Source organism: Enhydra lutris, unplaced genomic scaffold (assembly GCF_002288905.1).
Source record: "Enhydra lutris kenyoni isolate GAN:26980312 unplaced genomic scaffold, ASM228890v2 scaffoldscaffold43, whole genome shotgun sequence".
Classification (NCBI taxonomy): Eukaryota; Metazoa; Chordata; class Mammalia; order Carnivora; family Mustelidae; genus Enhydra; species Enhydra lutris.
The window spans coordinates 10,026,689-10,045,241 of NW_019154127.1; the positions used below are offsets into that span (position 1 = coordinate 10,026,689).

The window sequence follows — 18,553 nt, forward strand, 5'->3', positions numbered from 1 at the left end:
AGCAAGGAAATTAATCTCACCCTTAAAATAGATACTCTTGAACAATTAGACAATGTATGCTTATAAAGTGATATTAAGTAACATACTCAGCATTTTTGCTTTTGGAATATTGTTCTTGTCTAAGGCAGGCTGTATGGGGCCAAGTATGAGGACAGTTTTCCCGATGAGGGCTTTGCCAGTAAACACTGGCTCCATAAAGGCAACCGTAGTTCCTTAAAACCATCTGGTCATATCTGATTAAATGAGCATCATTGGGGCGCCTGGGTGGCTCAGTGGGTTAAAGCCTCTGCCTTCGGCTCAGGTCATGATCCCAGGGTCCTGGGATTGAGCCCCGCATCTGGCTCTCTGCTCAGCAGGGAGCCTGCTTCCTCCTCTCTCTGCCTGCCTCTCTGCCTACTTGTGATCTCTGTCTGTCAAATAAATAAATAAAATCTTTAAAAAAAATAAATGAACATCATTGTTAATAGCGCACTTCTCGCAAGGCTTTGGGTATACCCAGTTTCCAGTTATGTCCTGGCAACAAGGATTACACATTCTTAGGGAACTTAGGCAGAGAACTATATTGCTATGAAACACAGAAAGACTTAATAAGAATTTTCGAGTTCCGAAGGGCTCAGGCAGAGGGAATATCACTTACAAATGTCTCATTTCAATGTACAAAAATAGAGTCTGCCACATTGTTGTGATTTATAAAAAGCTTAAGAGGAAAGACAGAGGGTTTCCTTATATATTCAGAAAATAGAACATTAAAATAACATCAACAGTAAACCAAACAAAAACCATACTCATCCTTCACTGATTCGTTCAGTTCTATGTAATTAATTTTCATTCCGCTGGATCTCATGAATCCATCTGCTTCTCAGCTAGAGTTCTGGAAATCCTGACTCAGTCCACTGGTATTGTCTCAATGATCTTTAAGTGTTGCCATCAGAAGCCTATACCCCAAAGTACCTGGCATATAGTCCTTTTATCGGGGGCTCTGGGTCATTCTATGTGACGAATGAAGCAGTCTGGCTTGTAGTGGACTGCAAAAGCTTTCAGGGAAACAGCAGAATGAAACGAGCTAAGAAGACTTAAAATAACTGTGGTTAATTTTTTAATGATATTTTTTGAAGGTAAAAGTCTTTATGGGGATTCTAACAAGAATAATGCACCTGATATGAAAATGTGGTTGTTTCTCTGGCATACAAAAACAAAACAATAAACTCGGTCCAAAAAGTTTTAGATAAGATATTATAAACATAATCACTAAGCCTGTTTTCAAAGTTAGAAAACATTGTATCTTATTTGTAAAAAAGTGGATGAATGGAGGAAAACTCCTGATATAAGATAATTATCCAGAAACATATTATACCATGAATGTACCAAGCAATGCCCCATGAAAGATACCATGAATGCCAAGCACACGCTCACCATGTATGGTAGGAATATATCAAGAACATAAGTGAGGAGAGTCAGTAGATCTGGACTAGGTCCTAAACACCTATATAGTAACACAACTGTATGAGTAGGTGATGGGAATCTCTAGGTGAAAACTATTGTTCTAGAACATGCTAGATTGAAATGAAAGACGTAAAGATATGATCAATTTGACATTTAAAGCAAATTACTGAAATTATGATTGATAACTTATACTGTGGTTGTCAAATGTCAGGCAAGGAAGCACTAGGATCAATGTCTTTTTTTTTTTTTTAAAGATTTCATTTGAGAGAAAAAGAGAGGGAGAGAAAATCACCAGCAGACCCCCTGTTGAGCACAGAGCCCATCTTGGTGCTCAATCCCATGACCCATGAAATCAGGATCTGGGTTAGAACCAAGAGTTGGGCACTTAACTAGCTGAACCACCAAGGTGCCCAGGATCAAGGTCTTTTATACATTATTTTGGTCAGGGGAATATTATTAAGATATCAATAACAGACATCCACTTCCATATGTAATTGGATTTCCTCTGGGTGATGGAGATGAGGGGAGTCATGCCCACATTAGAGCATTACGTTCACAGAATGCTGTGGGGGTGACTACTGTGTGGCAGAAACCCCACATCACAGGGAGTACTTTTCTTCTCACCGTGGCCATCCAAGGAGGTTCTAACATTCCCAACAGCAAGGCTGCAGAATTTGGGGCTCCCTCTCTCCTGTCCAGGATTCTGTCCTCATTTCCTAGTAGCTATGGTTGCCCCAAGTTCTGTTTCCCGATTCTTCAGTTAAACCCCCCCGAGTTTTCTGTTGGTTTTATCTCCCCAATAAGATTTGCTTATTCTCAGACTTAGGCCCCCCAAACAGTAACTCATTCAGTGTGATTGTCATCTTTCTTTTTTTCAAAACCATCTTAGCCATTTTTTAAAAAGATGTTATTTATTTATTTGACAGAGAGATCACAAGTAGGCAGAGACGCAGGCAGAAAGAGAGGGGGAAGCAGGCTCCCCACTGAGCAGAGAGCCTGATGCGAAGCTCAATCCCAGAACCCTGAAATCATGACCTGAGCTGAAGGCAGAGGCTTAACCCACTGAGCCACCCAGGCGCCCCCATCTTAGCCATTTTAAATTATATAGCTCAGTAATGTTAAGTATTTTCATATTGCTGTGCAAAAGATCTCTAGAACTTTTTCATTTTGCAAAAGAAAAATACTCTACTCATGCAACTGCCAATTTCCTCCTTTCCTCCAGTCCCTGGTAACCAACGTTTTACTTTTTGTTTCTATAAATTTGACTTTTATTTTTATTGTTTGTTTGTTTATTTTTAAAGGTTTTATTTATTTATTTGACACAGAGAGACAAAGCAAGAGAGGGAACACAAGTAGGGGGAATGGGAGAGGGAGAAGCAGGCTTCCTGCTGAACAGGGAGTCTAATACGGGGCTCGATCCCAGGACCCTGGGATCATGACCTGAGCCGAAGGCAGATGTTTAATGACTGAGCCACCCACGCACCCCTAAATGAGACCATTTTAGATATCTCATATAGGTAGAATCAAACAACGTTTGTCTTTTTGTGGGTGGCTTATTTCATTTCACATAATGCAGTCAAGGTTCATATGTGTGGTGGTATGAGATAGGATAACTTTTTTTTTAAGGCTGAATAGCATTCCATTGTATGTATATACAACATTTTGTTCATTCACTCATTCATGGACATTTGGATTGTACCTACCTCTTGGTTATTTTGAACAATGTTGCTATGAACATGGATATACAAATAATTTTTATCATTCAAATGTCAAGTCTCCCTTGAATCTTCTTGCTTTGGCTCATTTTCCTGTTATTTTTTCTTTTGTTTGCTTGCTTATTTGTTTGTTTTTAAAAGTAGGGTCCACACCCAACATGGGGCTTAACCTCACGACCCTAGATTAAGAGTTGCGTGCTCTACCAGCTGGGCCAGCCAGCTGCCCCTGTTTGTTTCTCTTTTTGATTCAGAATTTGTAGTCATTATCTGTTGGAAGGTTGGGTTCAAAAGGAGATTACTTGGCTATAAGGGAATTGGAGTCGACAGTGAAATTGGATTTTAACAAAGATTGAGCCATATGTTATTTATGAGAGCATAATAAGATAGTTATTTAAAGAAAACTTGAAATAAAAGAATGAGTATACAGCAGGCCTGTACAAACAACAAGAAAGCTGGAGTCGCATTAATGATATCAGATAAAGAGGAATTCAAGGCCAAAAGCATTAAATAGGTGAAAAACGTATTATATAATGAAAAATGATAAAAATCTATGAAGAAAATACAGTAGTCACGAATCTTTATGGATGATGATAGCAGTCAAATACACAAATACATGAATCAGAAACTCCTAGAAATAAAATGAAAACTTGTTAAAAACATCTTTTAATAGATACATTGTATTTATTACTTATCAGGTACAAATATAATTAGAAACTTGATTTAATAGATGTGTGTAGGATATACATATGTATACTCACACGAGTAACAGTATATTAGATCGATATTAATAAAATGTAGTCTTCCCTTGTACTTATTAAAACATTTTCCACAGTGATCATATACTTGGTCAAAAAGAAAACTTTCATAAATTTCAAAAGGGAATGATTTTACAGAGTATGTTCTTATCCCAAACACAGAATTACAACCTGAAGAAAAAAAAAATCATAGAAACTTAAGAAATAAATATATCCCATTTCAAATAACCCTGTATCCCAAAGAAAATAAAACTTATTATAGGGGCACCTGGGTGGCTCAGTTGGTTAAGCGCCCAGCTCTTGATTACAGCTCAGTTCATGATCTTGAGGTCACGAGATGAAGCCCCTTTGGGTCTCCGTGCTGGACATGGAGTCTGTGTATGATTCTCTCTCTCTCTGCCCCTCCCCCTCAAAAAACTCCTGATATGATAAATCATCAAATAGCAAACAAGAGAGGTTATTTCATATCCAAACCCCAATATATGAGCAAATTTCTCTCTACACAGAGTAAAATTATTACCTTTAAATACTCTTATGATTAAAAAAGAAAGGAAAAAAATAAAAAAGAATGGTAAGAACTTAGTAAAATAGTTAATTATAAGCAGGTTCCATGCCCATTGTGGAGCCTGATGTGGGGATTGAACTCATGACCCTGAAATCAAGATCTGAGCTGAGATCAAGAGTTGGATGCTTAACTTAGAGAGCCACACAGGTGCCTCTAAAAGAAATATTCAATTTAAATAACTAACAATAGGAAAACAAGATAAAAATGTAGACAGTATGAACCAATAAAAACAAAACCCAAAATCAATTAAATACAAATGAGGAAGAAAGTATGTGTCTTTGTGCATATGGACATGCCTCTCTCTCTCTCTCTCTCTCTGTCTCTCTCTCTCTCTATATATATATATACACTCAAATTATATATATATAATTTGAGTAAATGTAATTTGAATGCATACATGTAATTTGATTATATATAATTTTAACAGAGAAATGAAATAAAATAAACCCCTGACCAGTTGATATATTACTTAGAATACTTTCAATTTTACCTAGATCAATTCTTGTTGTAAGTACAGAGGGGAAAAGTATAAATAAAATGTTAGCAAACTGTATAATACAAAGCAATATTTAACATACTTAGTTCCATGAACTGATTGATGGAGTAAACCCATATGTTTGTTTCCATAAATACCAACAGGATATTTGATAAAATTCTTCAGACTTTCCTAGTTAAAACTAAAATGGATTAAAATATAAACAGAAGGAAACTAATTAAAGATGATAAAAACCAGTTATCCAAAGGCAGCTGTAAGTGTTACAACGAATCATGACATATTGAATCATTTATATTACAATTAGAGGCAAGATAGGCATGCTTGTCATCACTATATTATTAAATTTTGTTTTAAAAGCTGTAGTTACTATAGTAATGTCGGAAAATAAAATGCATCATGTATATATGCAATACATGTGAAATTTAAAAATTATCTTTATTTGTATATGATGTAATTGTACAACTAGAAATCTCAAGAAACTTCAATGAAATCTATTAGAATTATGAGTTTATGACATTTCTGGATAAAAGAAAAACATAAAAATTAGTAGTTTTTGTTTATATCAACAATAACGGATAGGAAGTTAGAATGTAAAAAACAAATCTCATTCACGACGGTGATAAAAATCCATAAAATAATTAGGAATAAATTTTTCAAGAAAAATCTGGGGCTTCATATTATGAAGAACATAATTTTATTCTGAAGGACACCCACAAATACTAAAGTAATAGGGAGACCTACAATGTGTCTGAATTTGTTGACTAAACAGTAAGAAGTGAACATTTTCTAAACTAATAAATATAATTAATGCTATTTCATTTTATTTTTTAAAGATTTATCTATTTAGGGATGCCTACGTGGCTCAGTTGGTTAAGCAGCTGCCTTCGGCTCAGGTCATGATCCCAGCGTCCTGGAATCGAGTCCCGCATCGGGCTCCTTGCTCAGCGGGGAGCCTGCTTCTCCCTCTGCCTCTGCCTGCCATTCTGTCTGCCTGTGCTCACTCTCTCTCTCTCTCAATCTGGCAAATAAATTAAAAAAAAAAGATTTATTTATTTATTTTAGAGAGAAAGAGAGCACAGGTGGGAGGGTCAGAGGGTGAAGTAGAGAGAATGTCAAGCAGACTCCATGCTGGTGTGGAGGCCCATGTAGGGATCAGTAGATTCAGTAGAGATCATGACCCAAGCCAAAACCAAGAGTCAGACGCTTAACCGACTGTGCCACCCAGGCACCCCTATTTAATGCTGTTTTAACCAAAAGCTTATGTTTAAAAATTTGACACCAGGAAAAATGATTTTAAAATTTATTAGAATAAAAAATGTCTGAGAAGAGCTGAGAAAAATTTAAAAAAGACTTTGTGTAGCAACTTTCCTTTCTGAATATTAAAATTCATGTTAAACACTACACTGATAAAAGCAGTATGTTAGCATGGGAACTGATAAATATATTCATGGGTATGTCTTGATATTCATATATAGAATAGTATATTGACAGATCCACATATATACATAAAACTTAATAAATGACAAAAACATCTTAATTAAATGGGAAAATGATGATCTATAAATAATGCAGATATACTTTGCTGTTTATCTGAATGAAAAAACAGAGCCCTACTTTACATTAAATGTAAAATTAAATTCTAGAGTAATTAAAGTTGTGGGTGTTCTTAATTAATATAGAAGAACAGCACTGCATTTCAGATAATAAAATTAGATAAATTTATTTTATGTAAAAGGCTAAAAACTGAGAAACAAAATTTATAAAACTTTATAGACAAAAAAAAAAGTTGTAACCTGACAGAGAGCTAATATTTCTATTATATAAAGAACCTCTAAAAATTGGCAATAAAAGACAGACAACTGAAGTGAAAAGGGGCAAAACATATGAAGGCAGGTAGCTGGACAGGAAGTATAAGTGGCTAAAACTCATGAAAAATATGCTTTCTCTTCTTAATTAGGAAAATGTAAATTAAAACAAAAATAAAATTCCATTTTGTCCCCAATGTGTTATCGGAGATCAAAAAGAGCTATCATCTTCATTGGTCATGAAGATAAAGGAAAAGAGAATGTTCATTTATTTACTATGGAATATGAATTGCTACAGTTTCTTTTTTTGGAAAGAGATCTAATTAAAAATTTTTTAAAAACCCATCATTTTATTCAGCTTAGTAAAGTGTTGTTTATAAAGTACAAACAGATAAATTCTGAAAAGCTGTCAGCTGGGAAATATTTGAATAAATTGTATGTTTAATATTTAGCAGATTTTTTTTTAAAAAATGAGGTTAGAACCATCTGATTTAACTTGGGCCAATGTCCATGATATATTAAGCTAAAAAATCAAGTTGTGCCCCATGTTCTCATGTCTGCTTTAAAAAAACCAAAAATTATACAAAAATAGCAACCAATAAAAAAAAATAGCCTATATGTATGTATTAGGATAGTTTCAGGTACATATGGAAATTTTGATATTGATTATCATAGGAGCATGGCATTAGAGGATGAATCTATAGTTTAACTGCTTTTGAAATATGAGTAACTGCTTTCCTCCCAATTTTGTTGAGATATAATTTACATGTAACATTGTATTAGTCTGAGGTATACAATGTAAAGATCTGATGTATGTACATATTGTTAAATGATTACTACAATAAGTTTAGTCGCTATCCATCACCTCACACAGTTACAAAACAACTTCTTATGATGAGAAAATTAGCTTAATATTTTAGAAGGTTGGCAACTGTGGGTAAGTCTGAAGAGCATAAAGTAGGAGGTGTAGACCTAGTCCCACCTCTGACTTGCAGTGTGACCTTTCTGCCTTGATTTTCTCATCTCTAAAGTGTGAGTGGTAGTAACCATCCTACCTGTCAGGCTACAGTGTTGTAAAGATAAAATGAAGGATGAAGACAAACATAATTTGAATAGTTAAAAAATGTTGAAATGTAAGCTATTATCCTCAAGAAAATTCTCAAACATTCTCAATTTATATAATGCAGGTGAAAAAATCATCTGAGGAAACATCTCTTCCCAATGGTGATGTAGCGGGAGAGGAACAGAGCAGTGCAGAGGAAAGAGTTAGTATCTTGAACCATCTTCCCCCTGACTACCTTCCTCAGAATGTCTACTTGGTTTTCATTTTTCTGTCATTCAACTCTACATAGATAGAGTATCTATCTATCTATTTATCTGTCTATCATCCATCAATCCATCCATCTATCCATCCATCTACCTACCCATCATCCATCCATCTATCCATTTATTTATTCACTATCTATCATCCATCATCCACCTATCCATCATCCATCCATCCATCCATCCATCATTCATCCATCATCCATCCATCCATCATCCATCCTTCCTTCCATCCATCCTTCCTTCTTTCCATCCCTCCATCTATCCATCCATCCTTCCTTCATCTGTCCATCCATCATCCATCCATCCACCCATCCATCCATCATCCATCCATCATCCCTCCATCATCCATCCATCCATCATCCATCTATCCATCTATTATCTCTCTCTCTATTCTCTATCATCTTTTCTTACTCTCTAAAATTATAAAGCCTGCCACCACTCAAGCAACAGAAAACAAACTCTGCCTGAATATCACATCCTTTGGAGTTATCTTCATAAGCCTTAAATGGGTGAATTATAGCTCCTCATTAGTGTGTTTATTTCTCTACCATGCACATGACTCAGATGTACTGACCAACAACAGGAGGTCCAATGAGCAATACAGGGGGTGGTGATTCTGTACTAGTAGCGAAGTGACCAAATAGATAGGAAGTCTGTTTTCCCTTTGTTTATATATCCAAGTAAGAAAACCGTAGCATGTGTGGATTGGTTTTCCCTAGAAATCTTATCTAAGGTTAATGATACCATGGGTTTGCTTCATGACCAGGGAACAGAGAAGACTGAAGAGAGTGGAGAAAACGAGGCACAAAAAGAGGACAACGGGGATACGGGCGACCTTGCCGAGTCTCAAGAGAAGAATGTGAGTGTTGGTTTTTTGCCCCATGGTTTCTCTGGATTCAGGTCAACAAGCATTGCAGCACCTTCCATGTTCCAGGAATCCTCCTGGGCACACTGAAGTGAGCAGGGCAGCCAGGAGCTGAGCATTCAGCCAGCGAAGAAGCAGGAGGAAGTGTTCACTACCGTGGTCAAGGCAAGTTGAGGACTAAAAGGAAGCCAGAGAAGGACCCTGAAGCCAGGCCTGGAGGGGCAGGCTAGAAAAGGCTTTAATAATCTATAGTTGTGTTGTTATGGGTAGGTTAGGTTCAAGTTCTTCATAAAACAAGGGACCTTATCCCTTGGTCATGAGTAATGATGGATTCCCAGCGAACGCCTGCCAAGAACATCGCCTACTGGGGACACAGAGGTAAGGGGGTGGGACATTTTGTGGGAAGCCAGTAGGACCTGGGGATAGAGAAGGGGCCCTGGGGAGGGAAACCCATAGTCAGTTCAGATCCAATCATGGGAATATCAGCAGCTCCAAGACCTGTGATCTAATTCTAAAGGGGTCCCAATTCAGGGGCCCCAGAATAAAGGGCAGAGGGGTGGGTATGGGAGCGCAGAGCAGACTGTAGTTATAGAATGGCCAGACTGAGAGAATGGGGGAGCAGATGGGCCACTTGGTCATGGAATTCTGAAAATGTAGCTGGGAAGCCAGGTAAGTGGAAATGGTGGTGCTCAGGGAGCTGAGTGTGTGGGGTTGGGGGCATTGGGCTGAGCCCCGCTCAGAGTTTTAGAGGTGGAAATGCATCGGGCCAGTTGCAACAAAGACTTGTTTACTGAACCGTGATGGTTTGCATTTTTATCTATTTATGGCTTTTTTAACTGATCTATTGATTCCAGAAGAGGTGTAGATATCTCATTCCCAGCAGATGGAATATGGTTAGAAAGGGCCCTAGGGAACCATGTTATGGGCTTGTTGGGATGGGCGTGGGTATCAATTCATTTGTATCTTAAAGAATTTAAATCTGGAGGGGCCAGGGCAGTAAGTTCCTCATATTTAAAGATGGCTAGGGGTGCCTTGGTTGTAAGCAGTCATTAAGCATCTGCTTTCAGCTTGAGTCGTGGTTCCAGGGTCCTGAGATCGAGCCCCGCATAGGGCCCCTTGCTCAGCAGGAGGCCTGCTTCTCCCCACCTCACTCCCCTTGCTTGTGTTCCCTCTCTCACTGTGTCTCTCTCTGTCAAATAAATAAACAAAATTAAAAAAAAATAAAGATGGCTATTTCAAAGTGTTGATAATTCAAGACTCTTTGAAGTCTTTAGATTGGAAAAACACAGGATCTTTAATCCCAACCTAGAAGTTAGATGGAGTTTCATGGCAGCCTGTATCATTCAGAAATAATAAATTTTAAATTAAATATAGTAGTAATCTCGTTACATTGTCACTTAAAAATCCGTGTTTTTATAATGCAGACTTTACAGGAATTGCCTAGTGCCCTCCTAGGGTATTATTGATTTATACTTTCTGAAACCCAGTTTGCTTCCTGTAAGACAGAGAGACAAAGAAACATTACACCCTAATCCCTTTCTCCCAGGGAAGGTAACATTTTCATAACTACAGCAAAGATGGGTCTACTTTCTCTTCTCAGCTACTGTTCAGGGAGGTGGTAAGCCATCAGGTCTGGGGTTCTCTTTGTTAGTATTTTTTTTTTTTTTTGAATTGAGAACTCTTTACAAGGTAAATTATAATCCTGTGAATCCTGATAGGAATTAAAAAAAAATCATTTTTGTTATTTTTGCCTGGGCTCTGATGGAGAAATGACTAAGTAAAAGACATTTTAACTTTAGATGAATGTATTACTCACATTAATGATCAAGCTCATCTTCAACTCTTTAATCATATTCTACATAAAGATAGATTCTGCCTTTCTCCCATTTGACAAGTGATTCATGCTCTTTGACTTACTTTAATTCAGTTGTATAAGAAAGAAACCCCATGATTTGTCAGTGGGCATCGTAGATGACATAGTAACATGATTAGCTTTGGAATTGAATATAGAGGAAAATGGACTGAAATTTGAAAAGGAGATCAAACTATCTGATATTTTGAATGGTTGCATTTTGTACTTAAAAAACCTCCCATCTGTTTGTTTTCAGGTTCATTCATTCATTCATTCATTCATTTAGATTTATTTATTTATTTGAGAGAGAGAAAGAGAGAGCGTGTGCGTGGGGGAGGGGCAGAGGGCGGGAGAATCGCAGACTCCCTGCTGGGCCTAGAGCCTGACATAGGTCTCGTCTCCTGACCCTGAGATCATGATCTGAGCTGGAATCAAGAGTCAGATGCTCAGCCGACGGAGCCGCCCAGGCACGCCTTGGGTTTGTTTTTCAGGGTTAAGATGGGACGGCCACCCAGGCTACTTGTCGTCACCCCTTTCGACCCACGGTGCACTTGGGCTTAGATTGGCTAATTTGTAACTAACGGAGAAGCTAACTAGATTGCTAGGTCTTACCTCTTTAAACACTGATTTTCTTTTTTATTTATTTTTTATTTTTTATTTTTTTAAAGATTTTATTTATTTATTTGACAGACAGAGATCACAAGTAGACAGAGAGGCAGGCAGAGAGAGAGGGAAGCAGGCTCCCTGCTGAGCAGAGAGCCCGATGTGGGACTCGATCCCAGGACCCTGAGATCACGACCCGAGCGGAAGGCAGCGGCTTAACCCACTGAGCCACCCAGGCACCCTAAACACTGATTTTCAAAGCACTAGACACGTCCTGGGAGATTCTTCTAGATCTTACAGCCCAGATCATCCAAAAAGCCAGAGCTTTTTAAGATAAAGCTCTGGTCTGTTGAAAACCACCTGACGGAGATTTCATGGAGTCTTAACATTTTGCTCCTTCTCGCTGGTTGTACTTGAACAGCAGGGCTCCCTCTGCTCCCTCCGTGGGGAATAGAAGGGCTCCAGGATCTGTGGGCCTCCTTTGGGTCCTAAATCATGTGGCAAGAATGTCAGCTTCTTCTGTCTAACAGCATGATATCTGCTTCAGCCTTCCACCTCATGCTGGCGGGACCTTCCATCAGGGTGAGGGGCTGGTGGGCATTGGCCCCTTGGCTGGGTCAGGACCTCTGCCTCTGTCGGAGCACATCTGTTGCCCTGGGGGTCAGTGTTTCCCCTTCTGCCCCTGTGTCTCCACTCTGGCTGCTTCTGTCAAGACAACTCCAAGCCCCAAGCTCCAAGCCCCCCTTTATAGGGACTGTCGAGATTCATCGCCTCTCCTAGCTGGCCTAGGGTCTTAAAAAGCAAGGCCTCTGTTTTCTTCCCCAGGAGCCCAGATCCACCACCAATCTGTGGCTCTCTTCTTGGAGTGTGGGAGGGGTAGTAACTCTATTCCCTGTCCCCAGTGTTGTGTGCTAAGGAGAACAAAACATCATTCATATCTTGGCATTCGGTCACACTATTGATGACAAAGAGTCCAAACATATTTTCACCTTTCATTCTGAAATAATTACAGATGTACAGGGACATTGTTCAGCGTCCTATGTGGCCTGCCTGTGGCGGCGCCCAGGTCTGATGTCCCTGATAGCCATGGGGCAGTGTGGACACCAGAATGTGATGCCGCTGCCTCTCTGTGGAACGGACTACAGGGCTGACTCAGTGTGCACCATCACTGCAGACCTTTCCTTTGTGTGTTAAGAACAGTTTTCAAGAGTACAATGGTAGCAGCTGCCTGCGGCATCTGGTAGCAGTAAACCGAGGGATAACCAGATAACCAGCTGAGTAAGCATCCAAGGCGTGGGTTTGTTCCTCTAACTGCTGCACATGCTCACTCGGGACGTACTTGATGCCTTTTTATCTTATTTCATTTTATTTATTTATTTATTAAGGATTTTATTTATTGATTTGAGAGAGAGAGCCAGAGAGAGTGCGAGCTTGAGCTTGGGGAGGAGCAGAGGGAGAGGAAGGAGCAGACTCCCCACTGAGCAGGGAACACAACATGGGACTCCATCCCAGGACTCTAGGATCATGACCCAAACCAAAGGCAGATGCTTCACTGACCGAGCTGCCCAGGTGCCCCTTTGACGCCATTTTAATGGTGAGAAATATTTATCTAAGAATATCACTCTTGGTTTAAAAAACAAATCAGAAATGGAGACAGAAGCCATCACCTCCTATAGTGAAACGGACCTCCCCTGACCACCAACCCAAGCGTCCCGGCTCTTAAACGCCAGAGGCCAAGATGCGCCTTACCTCGCGCTGGGGGGTTGGGGGCATTTGGGAGGCAGGATGGTGAACACTGGAAGGACTGTTCATTCATGCCTGAGAAGATCTCCTCTGTTGCTCCAGACCCCAGTAGAGAGGGGACTTTGTGGTCGCCTTCCCTGCCGACCCGGGAGGGACGGGGAGCTAGGGAGGAGAGGCGAGCTGTGTGTGGCACCTGAGGAGGAAGAAAAGGAAGCGGAAGGTCACCTCAGCTGCAGGGCGCACTCTGAGGAGGGGGCTGCGGACTGGGGGCCTCGTGAAAACTTTATGGGAGCCTGGACATGTTGTAGCTGGTTCACCTTTGCGTTTGGTTTCCACTGAGGTAACAATTATTTTAAGTTGTGCTTCTTGCCAACTCAGTGGTCCTCTCCAAAATCTCTTAAGACCTTGGCTTGCCTGACTACATGATTATGGCTTGTAAAGCCCACTCGGCTTCCTCTAAAACCAGTCCTGAGGAGAGCTGATTTCTTGAGGGGCAGAGATAGTTCAGGTCTTTGAGGAGCTGTTGAGTCTCAGGCCAGGTCCCTGCAGTGCCGGGAGACGGAGAGGACTCTGCTTTTGTCCCTGAGACTTCCAGCCACTCGGAGACCACTTGCCCTCCTCAGGTCACTCTGGGCTGGCTCTCCGTTTCCTTCCACACCAGCCACCTGTCCTAACCGGCCACTGCCTGACACTCACCACAGCTGATACCTGTCCCTCATCCTGGCTGCTTGCCGCCTCTGCGGCCTGGCTCGCTGGCCGAGTTCCCAACCAGGATAGCTGCCAGGGAAGGTTCTAAGACTTTCCACTTTGGAGGCTTCCCCTGACTATCTTTATTATAGGAGCAACAAGGTAAAATGATTTTAAGCTGTGGCTTTGTCAGTTGAATGATGCATAGCGTATCCTAAGATTTGCAAGAGCTTGGCTCCACTGACCACGTGATCATAATGATCTTACAGAACAAAACATTTTTGCTGGTATAATTATTTGCCAATCATAAAGGTCCATCTCAAGCATTGAATATGGATGACTTTTAAGGTTCTGCCAATTCTGATGTTTTATAATTCTGTGAGCTAAGGATGGGAGTTTAAGTTCTATTTCCATAATATATCCCCCTCCTCCTATGAGGGATTAGAGGCGGAAGTAGCAAATATAAGTGCATCCATTCAGTATGTTATTGACAGCTCGTGCTGCTGCCCGCGAGGCAGAATTCTGGGACTGGGGTCAGAGCGATGAAAATGACAGCGTCCCTGCTCCCCCCGAGCTTATGTTCTAGGAGAGCTGGTGATGGTCTCATCCTGGGTTCTTCAAAGCATTCTTGATTTTTTTGGTGGCTAAGTAGTTCTATAAATACTCTGGGCAATTACTTTCCCCATTTAATGTCTCTTTTAAAAAATTAAGGTCAATTCAGATATTGGTAGGGAGTCCTTGGTCCCTTGGTAATTGCTGCTGGCTAACTGTCAAAGCTCTGGCTTGCACTGATTCCTGTGGGACACCCTCCTGTCCTCTAGCCTTGCTCTAAGGATAACCCCATTTTTAGCAGTGTGTGTCTTGTTAATGCGTTTGGTTCAGCTGAATGCAGTTCATATAGATAATTGAATTTAGAGAAATGTGAAATTCTACATAGCTGATAATTTTCTGTTGCACATTTTAATTTGATATTATGTGGATGAAAGAGAAATTAATTTTTTTTAAAGATTTTTTATTTGTCGGGGCGCCTGGGTGGCTCAGTGGGTTAAGCCGCTGCCTTCGGCTCAGGTCATGATCTCAGGGTCCTGGGATCGAGTCCCGCATCGGGCTCTCTGCTCAGCGGGGAGCCTGCTTCCCCCCCGCCCCCGCCTGCCTCTCTGTCTACTTGTGATCTCTCTCTGTCAAATAAATAAATAAAATCTTTAAAAAAAAAAAGATTTTTTATTTGTTTACTTGACAGATCACAAGTAGGCAGAGAGGCAGGCGGCGGGGTTTGGGGGGAAGCAGGCTCCCTGCCGAGCAGAGAGCCCAATGTGGGACTCGATCCCAGGACCCTGGGATCATGACCCGAGCGGAAGGCAGAGGCTTTAACCCACTGAGCCACCCAGGTGCCTGAGAAATTAATGTTTTTAGAGGTCCAAACAGTTGTTAGCAGAGTATATGTTCATTTATCTGGTCACTTAGCATATTTATTGAGCTTACACCTTGGTTCCAGACGGGGGCTAGATCCTGGAGATCCAAAAATGATTAAAGACACAGGCCGTGCCCGAAGGAGTACATAGACCAGTCAGGGAGATAGATAAATGATGGTCATGGGAACAGATGAAGGGATCCCGTAACTCAGCCTTGTGGGTCAGGAACTTCTTCCTTGAGAGTATCATTTTAAGCAGTGTCCTAGGAGGTGGCCAATGTGAGAAAGTAGCATATGGTCCATATGGCTGAAACAAGGAGTGGTGAGGGACATGGCAGGGTGGGGGGTAAGCAGGGGCCCAATTGTGATGGTCTTCCAGCCATCCTTAGGATAATGGATGGGAGTTTCTTGGAAAGATGGAAGTTTTTCAACATGAGGGAAGCATGGTAAGTTGTGTTGTGTCCTGGGACAACATCCCTTGCCATGGTGTAGAGAACGGGTCAGAGATAAGGAAGACTAGGGTGCTGTGCCCCGTGAGAGAAGCTGGGGGTCATGGAATAGAGGGCCCAAGCATGGGCTGAACTCAACACATTGTTAAGAAACCAACAAGAGTGGGCCTCTCTTTTCTTGGACATTATCTTAGCACTGAAACTTGGTGTGTTGCCAGCGGTGTAAGGATTAGTTTGGAGATTCCCTGTGCTGGGCAGACCTGTGGGGCTGACTCGACCTGGACAGCTGAAGCAGCCTTTCAGGTTCTGTATCATCTCTGCCAACCTCAGAAATCTGAGAGTATGCTTCCAGAACTGGCCAAGAACATGGGGCTGCAATGGGGATGTGGTGGGTCCTTCTCACCTGCCTTCCATGATTTTGCCTTTTCTGTTCCTGATGTTGAGACATAGCATGGTAGGTAGGTAGGAAGGGCACTGAATCAGGGACCAGGAGCCTCAAAGTCAATCCTGATTATGTTGCTTACTTGTCCTCGGACCTTTGGCAAATTATTTAACTATCTCTCTGGCCTTGGTGACCTCATCTGTCTAAAGGGGGAATGGAGTGAGAGGCTATGGGAATGTGAGATTGCTTTCAACTCCTCCAGTGCAAGATTCCATAAGCTCACTGCCTGAGTTGTAAGGCATGAGGAATTTTTAGGGACTGCTCTCTCCACTTATAATTAAAGTAATTCTAATATACTGGCCCCACAGACACTTATCATAGGGCCATTTTGGGAAGGGCTAGAAAAATTCTTGTTTCCTTACATTTGTAGAAGATATAGCCTGGTCCTACTACTTTGATCCAGGCAAACCAAAATTCCAGTGGGCTGGTACAGTGCAGACCTGTTTGAAGTTGGGATGGCCTCACCCTCTCCTACCTTGCACATTTCTTTCTTTAACCAGAAATCAGCGTTTAAATACTAAGTGTTTCAGAAATATTATTATTTTGTTTTGATAGAGGATTAAGTTTTTGACTACTTTTATTTACTGGTTTAAAACTGAACTAAAGGCACAGTTACAGGGACATAAATTCAGAAAAAACATAATTTTGTTTTAATTTTATAATTGCTTACATGTATGGTCTGATTTTTCCTAGATAGCTACAGATCCCCCATGTTCTCTGGATATAGACAGAATTAAACACATAATTAGGCAGTATTACTAATGAATTATGTTTTCTCAGGAGTAAGAGTGGGGAAAAAATGTCTGTAGTCTCCATTCTAAGGGCTTCAAGCATAACACATAAAATAAATAGGCATCACTTAGTTATCATGTCTTTGCTGTTTATATATTTTATCAATGCATTAATGTCTTTCATTTTGAAATGTATCATAGTTTAATTTTTAAATACATTTGTAAAGATTTTATTTATTTTAGGTAGAGAGGGAAAGAGAGTGTGGGGGGGGGGAGGGCAGATGGAGATAGAGAATCTCAAGCAGACTCAGTGATTAGCATGCAGAGCGCGATGCAGAACTTGATCCCACGACCCGGAGATCGTGACCTGAGCCAAAATTAAGAGTCGGATGCTCAACCGACTGAGCCAACCAGGTGCCCCTGTTTGTTTAGTTTTTAGATTCAACTTAAAACTTACATGAATTCATGTATTTTTAAAAAATTTCTACTTGTGGACCTACGGAAGAAGTGGAGGGACAGTGACAACAGGTGCAGTAGCGTATTTACCAGCGATGCTTAATAAATCATCTTTTAGGTCAGAGAATTGTGGCTGTAGCCACGTTCTTCCTATTCTTCATGACACGAAGAAGCTGGTGCATCCCCGAAAATCCTCCTTTAGCTTGCTGAGAAGGGAGCTATAGCAAGTCAGAGGTAAATTTATCGAAGAGAGGTGGATGAAGAAATAGGGTGTGATGATGCCCCTAGCTGGAACCCCCTGGTGGAGGTGTTGCCTGTGGAGTCTGCGGGGCTGGACCAGGTCATGCTACTGTTCTTCCCCTTCCACCTTACTGCACAGTGTGCACAGTTAATGCAGCTTGCATGGTGCTTAGCCGTGTTGTTTCGAATACCTCCTGTGCACCTCCCTGTTAGGGGAAGGATGCCTTCTGATGGTCATGGGGATGGCCAGCACACAGCCCCTGAGACGGGGCAGATGAGATTCACGGCAGTTTATGACATATTCTCTAAGCCCAAGGGATGAGGACATCAACACAGTGCAGGGGCACAGGGGTGCCCTCGGGACAGTGGGAACAGTTGGAGGGGTGGGAGGCAGGCTTTGTGGTATCAAGAGGGCTGAGTGTGCCCTGTGATTGGCTTGTTGGAATAATTCCAGGGGAAAGGCAGGCACAGTGGTGCCTGGGTCCTTGGTAAAGCAGGCTGCTTGGGTAGGAGACCTAATCTTTGGCCATTTCCGGCCTTCCAGATTTTACTGGATGTCAAGATAGCGTGTAATATCGAGTCAAAGATAGCTGTGTATCATGGAAGTTCACACACACAGTTCGTCATGAAGTGTCTGGAAGATACGTGACATTAGGAAACCATAACATGGCTCCAGTGGGAATCTATGCAGGGAGAGCGTGATTAATTTGGGAAGAATTTCTAACATGCCCTCCCCCAACCTGGAGGTTATATTAGAGCAGTGGTTCTCATCCACTTGCGAGCCATAGAGTCACCAGGAGCCTGCCTCCCATGACTGGTGAATGAGGCCCTGTAGGGCTGGGACCGGCATGCCTTTAGTTGTCTGATAGAACTGAGGTTGAGAGTCTGTCTTCCTTTAGGAGGCCAGGATTGAAGCGGGGTAAGAGCTTGCATAGCAAGAGCCTCTGAGTTCCTGTTGGGGCACAGCCT

At 41.3% G+C, this 18,553-nt stretch overlaps 1 protein-coding gene across 1 annotated transcript in view; it reads left to right on the plus strand.

Moving 5' to 3' along the window:
• Positions 1 to 9,065, plus strand: part of LOC111155670 (SH3 domain binding glutamate rich protein) — a 35,286-nt gene extending 26,221 nt beyond the window's left edge. Inside the window, exons 6-8 of the mRNA XM_022515959.1 lie at positions 7,967 to 8,044; positions 8,872 to 8,964; positions 9,006 to 9,065. Coding sequence (XP_022371667.1) covers positions 7,967 to 8,044; positions 8,872 to 8,964; positions 9,006 to 9,065 — 231 coding nt within the window. The remainder of the gene's footprint in view (positions 1 to 7,966; positions 8,045 to 8,871; positions 8,965 to 9,005) is intronic.
• Positions 9,066 to 18,553: the final 9,488 nt, after the last annotated feature.